General features: G+C 38.3%; 1 protein-coding gene across 1 annotated transcript; it reads left to right on the top strand.

Moving 5' to 3' along the window:
- Nucleotides 1–351: 351 nt before the first annotated feature.
- pnp6 (purine nucleoside phosphorylase 6) lies at nucleotides 352–11227 on the top strand. The gene is made up of 6 exons (XM_085464586.1): nucleotides 352–492; nucleotides 3010–3173; nucleotides 3263–3366; nucleotides 6443–6618; nucleotides 6710–6900; nucleotides 9511–11227. Exons 1-6 carry the CDS (start codon nucleotides 458–460, stop codon nucleotides 9741–9743), a joined length of 903 nt encoding a protein of 300 aa, XP_085320712.1. The 5' UTR covers nucleotides 352–457; the 3' UTR covers nucleotides 9744–11227.
- The last annotated feature ends 260 nt before the right edge of the window (nucleotides 11228–11487 follow it).

Genomic DNA, 11487 nt, shown 5'->3' on the forward strand with positions numbered 1-11487 from the left:
TTCCCCGAACTGGTGTTCAATGGAACATCAGAAATCTTAAAAGTTTGTTTATATTTGTGGGGTAAAAAACAATAACAAAAAAAATCCACAACATTACTGTTTAGATTTTATCTTATTATTATTATTTCCTTATCTTTTCCTTTCCCTTCTTCTCTGTCGCCCTCTCACTGTTTCTCCCTCTGTTCCCGGTCTTGTCTCGTCATGAGAAACGGATCAGTAAATTGCCCAGTCGGCTGGAAAATTGGATTTTGTATTCTTCAAAGTGCGACCGGCACTCTGTGTAAGCCCCGCCCCCATCCCCTACGAAATGTCTTGACGTCAACGCGCAACACCCCCTCCGCACTCCGTCCACCCAAGCAGAAGAGTCTCCATCGGCGGCTTTAACTGGCTTACCATACACGGGAAGCACCTGTGAAAATAAACACTAAACGGGACCTTATCGTCGCCATCGTCGGATATGGAAGCGGCAAACCCCTCCAGCAGTCACTGCAGGTAGGAATGACAAGGCTGGATGACAAGGCTGGATGTTAGTGAAAAGAGCCTAATGATTGTCAAGGCCACTACGCTGTCTAATTGGAATGTGGACGGTGTTGAAGGGGGTCTAAAGAATAAATCCTAAGATTTACATAAAGCATTTTGTGCGTTTTGAGAAACGTATAATGAAGGCAAAAGTGACAGGACGCTTATTTCTGAAGATTAGACCAGCCAATGAGGGTTTTCCTCTTATGAAGTGAGCTTGTCGTAATATGACAGGTGGAAGCCTTTACCTACAGCGTGAGGGAAGAATAACCTGCATTGTTGATATATAAAAATGCAAATGTCATTGCTATCTATCATAATGATCTAGTCAGACTGGTTGCATGTTCGCCTACTTTACAGGCCTGTCTTGTGTGTCTAATTCAAAGCCTGGGGCTTAGCAACTACCGCGACTAGTCAAGCTGCCTTTTGTGTTTTCGGGACTTTGTGTTCGGAATGCCAGAAATATGTGGCAGTCAGGCTTCAGAGCCTGAATACAAATTTCCCGCAGCACCACGGACAGCTCCACACGATACCAGCCCACCAGTTCAAGGGAAGGAGAGCCCTTACAAACTCACTTCCTGCTTGCTGTTGTATAATTGAACATAATCACAAAGTGAGCTCAAAGACAAACGTAACCTAGATAAACATTGAGCTCAATTGAAAGGCAGGTAGGAGAAAAATCGAAATAAAATGTACTGGCTTACCCATATATTACTCTATATGTTGCTAGGTAGCTGTGAAAAACTACTGCCACAGGACTAAAAAAGTAAATAACATCCAGGTGTTATTAGCTCTACAAAAGCAGAAGGCTTTATAGAGGTTCTGCTTTTAAGATTCTGCTCTGTAAAATTAGAAGCTACTGTAGAGGATGACACGGAAAACAGCTACTTTAACTTATTGCAACTAAATTTGGTTTAGCTAATGAAACATGGATTGTACTGAGTTTTTCACAGTTTTTTTACAAGCTGTCATTTTGACATGACTTTAAAATGCTAACACATAGTAGAAATTGTAAGGTTATTATGTAATTTAAAAAACAGGATAATCTAACAGATTAACACCATCATACAAAGATGGCTAAACATCAAGTTCTTATAATTGTTATTTGGTAAGTCTAGTTGGCTACTCAAAAGTAAATTCATCTTGTTTATGGGGAAAGTTTACTTCCCCTTAAATAAAAGGTTACAGCAGAATTACAGGAATGAGAGCTGTCATCATGTTCTTGCTGAATAAGAGATGGTTTTATTGCTATGCTACATATTATACACCCCTGCTGATGTCTCCATGTTTCCATTGCTTGGGTTTATAAATCACTGATAAAAAAAAACATGCAATGGTTAAATAACCTGACATGCTGTCATTTATTCTCCACCTTCTAATCCAGCAGACGTTTGTACAGCCATGTGTTAATCTTCCTGACTGGTGTTCTTGTACAAAGCTGAAAATTAGTTATTATTAGAAGAATTAGTTATAGAGCCACAATTGCAACTGACAGACTGGATAATGATTCAGTTACTTTCAGTTTCTTTCTTCTGGATAACATTTTTGATGCATAGGCCCCTGATATATTTGGCAGCTGGCCTACTTTCTTACTTCATGGAAATTTTATGACTTTGACTGAACTCTCCATCCCAGTTGCCAAAACTTCTACTGTTGCTAAAATAATTCCATGCTAGGTTTTTAGCAAAGAAACAGGTGGAATATGGAAAAGATAAGCCAGAACATCTAATTCTAATCAGATATAGCATATATCTTAGATGGGATTTCTAGAGTCTTTGGGCTTTCCCCTGCTTCAGCTTGATCTGGTAAAGGCCACGGCCTGAAGTGTCCCTGTATTTTAACAACAAGGCTTGACTTGAGGCATTGAGGGAACATTAACAAGGTTATAGCTTTACTACCACATTTATAACCAGAATTACAGACTGGTTCAGGCTTTATATAATGTAGTACCTTGGGGCATTCCCAATCAAATCAGCACCCCTGAATTATAATTTGCCTGGTGCACTCAAAATAGCAAAGTAAAAGCCCTTCAGTGTGTTGCACCCTGCATCATTGAATCATATTTTTACAGTGTTCATTTCTGTGGGTTTTTACTCCCACATTTCTCCTCCAGATGATCTTTTCACTTATTTTTAACATCGCTTTTGCTGAATAGTGGGTAACTCTACCAGTGCAATCAGTGAGACAATGAGCATTAGCTTTACATGAGTTGTGGAAACTTTGTCATCACAAAGGGACACACTTTAGCTGGATAGACAGGTCAGGCTAGTTGATCCACACAGAAAAGCCTTAACTGAACAAAACTCATTAATCTTTCTATTTTTTAGAGTTCTGACTTTTAATGATTGCCTATAGAAGTTAAAACAACTTTCAGTTGAAGCTGTTCTGCTGGTTCTTCTGTTTTCAACAATGTCTTACTTTTGTATTCTCAGTTAAAGCTGCACATGTTGACTTGATATTGTTTATGTTCCTTAACACTTTCATATACAGTTATGAAGACTATAAGGAGACAGCGGACTGGCTGCTTAACCGTACAAAGCAGCGTCCCAAAGTGGCCATCATCTGTGGTTCAGGCCTGGGCGGTCTAGCTGATCTGCTGGAGGAGAAGACAGTGTTCAAATATGAGGATATTCCACATTTTCCCACCAGCACTGGTAAGCGGTTTCCTAAAACTCATTATTACTGTCTGGACAGTGTGCATATTCATGCCAGCAATGGCTAATGCTACACGTGTGCTGTGCAGTGCAGGGTCATGCAGGGCAGCTGGTGTTTGGCAAGCTGAATGGCTGCGAGTGTGTCTGTATGCAGGGGAGATTCCATTTCTACGAGGGTTACAACATACAAACGGTAAGCAGCAGTATGTAGAGATAATCTACTGCTTGTGGTACCTTTTATTACCCAGATTAGACCATCTTTTTCTTTTCTGATGTCACATTGGCTACAGCCATCTTATATAGAGTGTATAGTTATTTCACAATAAAAATAAGTAATAAATTACCAATATTTAAACTGGCGTTGTGGGATTACAATTATAAATAGCTGCAGTTCTAAGAAAATGTTGGTTCCACACAAAGCAAAAGTTAAACTATTTCAGTCTGCAGTAAATACAGAGACATGACTGTTTTTAATCATCTAAATAGCAGTGAGGCTAGTATGGCTAAAAACAGTCATGTCTCTGATATGAGTTTTATATTTGTTACAGCCCTAGCAAGTCTGTGTGTTGTGTGGGTGCGTTTTTCTCATCCAGTAGTTTAGCTTCCACCCAGCTCGCCCGAGGAGCCAGTGGACAGCTGGCTTTATTCAGCAATCAGCCACCTAGCAGCATATAAGCAAGTGAAGAGCTGGTTAGTCAGTGTGTGGACCAGTCTTGTGTGGGGAGCTTTAGTTGCGTATTCTGCTTATGTTAAGAAAGCTTGGTGTTTTCTTTGAGCTACTGTGAGTAGCAGATACCTGGTGTTTACTCTTTGGGATGTAACCCATTAATTGTCCACTTCCATGCTCTGCTCTGCTGGGATTATATTTGATCTAACTGCATTTTGAATGGCCTCCATGTGAAAATGTGCAAAGATATACATTTATTTGTTATTGCTTTGCCTCATGAGCAGCTTTCTGTCACAATTTCTATCCCAAATTACAGAAGAAATCCAGTAACGAAAGAACAAGACAAATAAAAAGCAGTCATCATTCAGAGTTTTCATTAAAAAGGTTATTATATGCATATGGGACTGAGACTCTGGCTCGGCACACAGACGAAGTGGTGTACTCATTTCACATTCATATGGTGTAGTCGTTCCCTCAGCAGAACATTCAGGGTCTTCAAGACTGTATCAATCATGTTTCATAGAATAGTTTCATAACTCATGAATCAGCATTATTGTGCTGTGAAAAAACAAGCAACTCTGGAACAAATACAACATTTCCATTACACAACCCAACTCGCTTCTGTGTCTTGAGACCTTGCTGATGCAAACGATGCACTGTACTGTAGAATTCAGCCAGCAGTTTAAATTCTGACATAGTCAGTCACACTGAGAAAAACATGCAGTTCCAACTGCCGTCAAAATAGATTGTTGCTCTTTAAATTGATGAGTCAAAATCAGACTTTCTTCCATAAAGCTTATATTCTATGAGAGAAAGCTGTTCTCTGAGACAATTAACCCTCTCAGGCTCAAATTAAACTTTTTGTTGCTAATGCACAACCAAGTCCTGCAGTGGTACGTCTGAGTAAAAAAAAACCTCATAAAATATGTATGTGGGGTAATCAGGTTGTTAGTTTTTAACTGTTGCAAATCGGCAACGCCTGCCTTGAGAGGGTTAAGACTTTCTCCCAAATAGCCTAGTGACTTTTAATAAGCACTTACATAGAATAGAATAGAATAGAATAGAATAGAATAGAATAATCCTTTAATTGTCCCACAAGGGGAAATTTGGGTGTATGACATCAAGGATCAAGGATAGGTACAACTTGAGGTAACAATTTACCAAGTTTGTAGAATGATCAGCTGAAGTGCTGAGATGACAACCAGTGTGTCACATTGGATTGCCCTTTGGCCTGTGGAGACTGTATCCTGGTTTGACTTTTATTACCCGCTTTCACATGCCATATCCACATAAAATTCTCCATATGACCCCCCTGAATCATAAAGACACATTTTTTTTATAGTAACAGAAGGTCAGATGCTTTATAGTCCTCTTATATCCAGTTAGAAGTATAGACAAACAACATTTTAAATGTCTCTAGATGAATCGTCTGCATATGCCACCCCCCACCTATGCCAGCTTAAGTAAAATTTTCTACTACAAATTTGCTTTTCTGGTAAATGGTAAAATGGTAAATGGCCTGTATTTATATAGCGCTTTACTAGTCCCTAAGGACCCCAAAGCGCTTTACATATCCAGTCATCCACCCATTCACACACACATTCACACACTGGTGATGGCAAGCTACATTGTAGCCACAGCCACCCTGGGGCGCACTGGCAGAATGTACTGGACTTTGTCCTGTGTTATGGTCCTTAAGTCCTACTTGGCAACCTGAAAAAAATAAAGCCAAGATAACATTAGATGGGATGTTTTTATTAACCATGTACAGTAACTGCATGGCTCAGTGTCACTCTGATGTTTGTCCGCACATTTTAATTGTTCCAGTACTTTGCTTAATGACAGAATATCTGCCAAATTAAAGACACGCTTATCACAACTGTCTTGTGGTTAGGCAGATCAGCTATTGTTACCATGGCAATACACTCATCTGAAACATTTAGTATAGTAAAGATTACACCAGCAATAATAAGTGCCTATAATTGATTACTTTGTCTTATACAATGAATATGTTTTTTTAGAAGAAGTATTCCACCAAACATTATATCATTCGTTTGCTTTTAGAGGTTCTGCAGTCCTGTTATTACACACGGCTCTGCTTAAATTTTGTCCATGGAACAAAGTTTGTTGTGGGCTTATAATATGCAAATCCTATATCAAGCATACCAATGTTCCAAAGTGACAGCACTGACCTTATCAAGATAGCAAGCTACTCGATAACATTTCTGCACTAACTAGCAGAGCACTTTCATAGGCAATTCAATCTCTAGGGGAATGTGAAATAGAAAAAAACAATTTCTAAATGTGACTGCAGTGAAAAGTAGCAACAGTCATTTATGGGCCATCAGTTGCCATATAAAGGTTAGCACAGAACCACCACTGTACCACACATGCGCAAAAACCTACAGTAATAAAAATCTTACTGACATCAGTGCATAAAGAAGCTGGCACTTTTATAATGTTTGCTTCATATGATGAATTGTTTGCTTTGCTATTATTCCCAGGTTACCTGTAACTTCCTTCTGTAATTTACTGACAAACACTGAGACCATAAAAGAGTGACAGCTGCTGTCTCTGAAGCATACAATTTTTATCTTTCCAGGTGACTTACCCAGTGCGAGTCTTCTATCTGCTGGGTGTGAGCACTCTGATTGTGACAAATGCAGCAGGAGGACTCAATGACACCTACAGTGTGGGAGACATCATGCTCATTAAAGATCACATCAACATGCCCGGATTTGCAGGACAGAACCCTCTGTGTGGGCACAATGATGAGAGGTACAGAAACACTCGGGCAGGGCAGTGAAAGGAAAATCTGTATCTTATACATTACTCCTGTGTCTCATTCATGCATTAATTATCCCTGCAGGTTTGGAGTGCGGTTCCCATGCATGTCAGATGCATATGACCGTGACCTGAGAGCCCTGACCAGAAAAACAGCAAAGGAACTGGGCTATGACAGCTTCCTGCAGGAAGGGGTATACTGCATGTTGGCTGGCCCAACATATGAAACCATTGCTGAGTGCAAACTCTTGCAGAGGCTGGGGGCTGATGCTGTGGGTTAGTACAGCTCCTTCATCCTCAGTTCAGATAGTGTCCTTTTAAAAGGTACCATAAAGGATTAAAACTTCATAATCCTACAAGAGCCACCATACAGACATTAAAAAAATATGAATACGGAGAGACGAATTACTTTGAAGATGTACCAACAGTTAAATTTCTGCAGTAATATTACCCCAACAGTTGGAACTAGTGGAAGCTAACCCATATGGAAAAGATATATATAAATCTTATAAAGTTTGTATCTGTCTTGAGTGAAAACAGATATAAGATCCCTTGAAAAAATTATATAAATGAGACTTGTATGTTTTGGATACTTACTAAAACAATATATAAAAGTAATGAGAAAGTGGCCACTTTCATGAGTAAATCATATAAGCCTTATATGATTCACTGTATGAAGTAGGCCACATCTTATGCAAGTCTTTTACAAGTTTTTACTATTTCTTTTCCATATGGGAAAAAAGCATCAGTTTTCACCTGATTCACAGGACAGTGCAAAAACAAGCTTATGTGATACTACAGAGTTTTCCTGTCTGGTTCAATTGTCCGATATTGAACCCCAGACTTAAAGGTACACAAGATATGATGGCTTAACTAAATTAAAGACCTAAAAATGACTTCAAAATCTATGCATGCAAAATGTTGTTTTGTATAAAGGATAGTATTTTTCATTTGGTCCTCCTAGTGATCTATTATGTATTATGTATGAGTCTGTATTTGTTACTTATTTGTTCAGATCATTGACAGACCAACTTGGCACCTGGCTCTCCTGTTATTATTACATAACCTCCAGTTTTTACAAAGTCATACAGTATGAATGACTTTGCAATTCTTCACTCTTGAAAACGCTTCTTCTAATTCCCCTGTTTCTTTCCCCCCACACTTGTTTTTGCACATTATGTGGTAGTATACAGTTACACACAATTATACTGCACAATACTTTTGTGTTTTTGAAGGTGAAGTTGGTTTAAATACAAGCTCTGTTTTCTTATTTAAATAATTCAGCTCTGTGGTTAAAATAATAATTTATACATGCAGAGTCTACAAGTCAACAGTAAATGGTTTGGATTCAGGCTATGACTGGAACAAATCAGAAAAACTATCTGAGTAGTGTTATTTGTGATTTGTTGTTATGACAATACAGAAGGAGGTTTATGTTACGTGATTGGACTTGCTTATTGTTTGCCTTCATTACAGTTTTATTCACTTGTGCTCTTTAGATCCATCCATGAATAAATTCTAATTCTAAATAATTTGGTGGAGATCAAACTGGGAGCCGTAACACTGCCTCCCAGTTTGCTGTGCTACTTCCTCTCAGTTTGTTCCCTCACTACAAGAGATATTACTGAACCAAGAACACATCATAGAGCTCATATGATTCATTTCCACCTGTGCACATGGATCGAGTACCCTGACTTTCTTTAATTTACACAGATAATAATGGCATTAAATTTTACTTTCAAATTCAAACCAATAACTCCTTTCCAACACTTACTGCTCCGCTTAAGGGGCACAACACAAGACACCTCATCACTAAATCAGTTTCACGTGCACCTTTTTCAGTACCAACTTGAAAAATCAGCTATCATCAGAGATCATTTTTTCATCCTTGTAACCACCGGTTCACATCATATACATCACAGCATACACCCTCTTACTCTTTTTTCACTGTATAGCAATTGATGTTTTGTTTGTGTTATTATGCATCATAATGTGATTTAGACTTTCATGTCCTACAAAGCAAGAACTTGATATAAACCAGTTTTAACTACATCAGATCAGTTGCAGTAAATGTAGCATGTTTAATGGTAAATATTTTCTGTGTAGTAAAATTGGCAGAAAAAGATGATACATTTTGAAAGTTGTTACCTGGGTTCATTATCTTTTTGAGTTTTACTATAGTTTACTTTTACATATGTCAGTTCACAGCCAGAGTAGTTGCTAAATTATAGGAAAATATGCCATTTATGACAGAATAGTTATTACAAGATAGCTAATAAAAATGAATGTCTAAGTTCATGAACTTTCACTGCCATAATCCTTTTAAAAAAATTCAACACTTTATGCTACAGACGCAGCAACAAATGGCAGACAAGTTAATTAGGATCTTAAATACATCATATAACGATAAGAAAATGACTCCAAATGAATTCTTAATAAGCAACTGTTTGCTAAAACATTGGATATACCTATGTTTATTTATGACTTTAATAATATAGTCATATTGGCTTGTTTTGCTGCTCAGAGGAGGGCCACTATCACAATTTTTTAAAACTATCTTAGTACTACTTTTACACTTAAGTTTAAGCCTACTTGTTATGGCATGTTCGTCATGTTCTGTGAGGTGTTAGCTTGATTTGGGTTGGTAACTACACATTTATAAGAGAAAGCCAAGCCATGGAGATTAATTAAGCAGGGATGATCTAATAGAAATTGCTATAAAGTTGCATTTTGTGAAATGAAGGATCCTGTGTGACCTATACCACAGTGCTGAAGTCAAACCACCTTTTCTTTTTAACGTGTCTCTTTCAAGGTTCAGTACTAACTGAGATGTAAAGGAATGTTTTTATGTACTCAATTAAATGTCAACCTCTACCCTCTGTCTAGGTATGAGCACAGTCCCGGAGGTGGTGGTGGCTCGTCACTGTGGCACACGTGCCCAGGAGGACGTGGCTCCTGACCGTCGCTTACGTGTCTTGGGCCTGTCCCTCATCACCAACAAGGTTGTGACAGATTATGAGAGCAATGAAAAAGCAAATCACACAGAAGTGCTGAAGACTACTGAGCGCAGGACTCAGGAGCTCCAGAATCTTGTGAGCCGCCTCATAGCCAACCTCTAGTAACATCATCTACTATCTGATGGACCAATTGAACATTTTAGGCCTTACAGTCAAATTTGTGGTGACAGAATAATCATAGCTTTGAACAAAAGGTAAAAATGGTGCTTTGTGGGATAGATTATTATTTGCTATTGGGTAAAGTGGACATTTAGGAGAAGTTATAAGGTTTAAGATTTTAAGGGATTTAGCACTACCTCAGCAAGAGCTGCACAAATCAACAAATGTGATCCAGGAAACGTAAGCCTGAATCCATGCATCCATTCCAATGTTTCAACTTTCCACAGTCTCAGATATCACAGATAAATAACTGTAATAGTAATACTTTTACAACCACCGGTGTGCATTTCTCTCCTAATGTAAGTGCCGCAGGGTAGCTGGGGTTTTCCCTGTACTCCCTATTATTATCACAGTGGCAGCAAATTCTAATCTGGGTCCTTGTTGAAAACCAGACTTGAGTATCTGAGTGAATCCAAACCTTTAAGATTTGATGGTTAGTTTACGCCTTCCTTCCTCTCTCCCACTCATATTTTTGCTGCATGCATGCATGCTGCAGTTTGTCTTTAGCGAGAGCAATGCGAGCATCTACTACCTATGAATCCACCATTTATCTGTTTCAGGTGCATGTGGAAAACCCTGCTAGCTTATCGACTGGACTTATCAACTGGCATTATTTAGTGGTTTCTTCTTGTTAAGGATGCACTTTTAATAATTATTTTACCTGTAAATCAATGTGGGCATATTTATTATACACTTTAATCAAGAGTTTTATATTTCTAAGCAGGCAGACGACATATCTATCCAATGTATTTATCATATAATACTGGCCTACAAATAAATAGGCCAATCTCTGATATCATTCCTAATATTTAAAGAAGAAATCAATGAGTTTCTTAAAAGTTTGTCAAAAAATGAAAAGCACATGGTTTTAGTAATCTCTTACTGTAGATCAGCAGTTACAGTTATATATATATATATATTTATACCATACATATATCATACATAGAGAGAAATCTAACTAATCACACAAAAAGCACACGGTATAGTCTGAAAGATATACCAGCAGTCTTGTTAAATGGTTGTGATGTGTGAGGGTTTTTTTCTTTAGTGGACTGCTTTATTTGCACACTGTGAGGCCTTAACACTGTAACATCAGAGAGGGCTGGAATACCTGCAGTTTTCAATCCTTTCTGTGCTCATCTGGAACAAGTTTGCCTGCCAGCTTGTCTTGACCATCTCATTCACTGGAAAGGCCAGAAAAATAGAAGCTCAGCAGTCCAAATTTGGCAATTTGTTTTAGTCTCCGGTTTTCTGGTCTTTCTTGTGGTTGTACTTTATTGGATGAATTAACCCTTATGTGTTGTTTGTTGATCTTATTTAAAGTACTGAGGTCTCAGGTTAGAATTGTATTCACTTATATAACAATGCACTCTAGCAAAGCAATTATTTGCCACACCAGCTTTTGCTGCTATTAAATAAAAATTTGGAGATGACATCTGGGTAATTGCATTTTTTCTTTGCCATGGGTGACTGCACACATTGGTCATTGTTTGTGTGTGTGTGTGTGTGTGTGTGTGTGTGTGTGTGTGTGTGTGTGTGTGTGTGTGTGTGTGCGTGTGCGTGTGTAAGCAGGCTACTACAGGGGTACAGCCCAAAATCAATCAATATGGAAGTCAGTTTCAAGGAGAAAAGGACTTTCTTCCTCTTTCAACGATAATGAGGTTCAGTGAACAGCGAGATAAAGGCA

The sequence above is a fragment of the Copadichromis virginalis genome, linkage group LG7 (genome assembly GCF_057382275.1).
Source record: "Copadichromis virginalis isolate Kocher_CV1m ecotype Utaka linkage group LG7, C_Virginalis_male_GT1.1, whole genome shotgun sequence".
Taxonomy (NCBI): domain Eukaryota; kingdom Metazoa; phylum Chordata; class Actinopteri; order Cichliformes; family Cichlidae; genus Copadichromis; species Copadichromis virginalis.

Coding starts and splice junctions, on each gene's coding strand:
- pnp6 (XM_085464586.1), top strand. CDS start 458: ATGGAAGCGGCAAACCCCTCCAGCAGTCACTGCAG. Junction 3,367..6,442: donor AGGGTTACAACATACAAACG/GTAAGCAGCAGT, acceptor TTATCTTTCCAG/GTGACTTACCCAGTGCGAGT. Junction 6,619..6,709: donor TGTGGGCACAATGATGAGAG/GTACAGAAACAC, acceptor TTATCCCTGCAG/GTTTGGAGTGCGGTTCCCAT.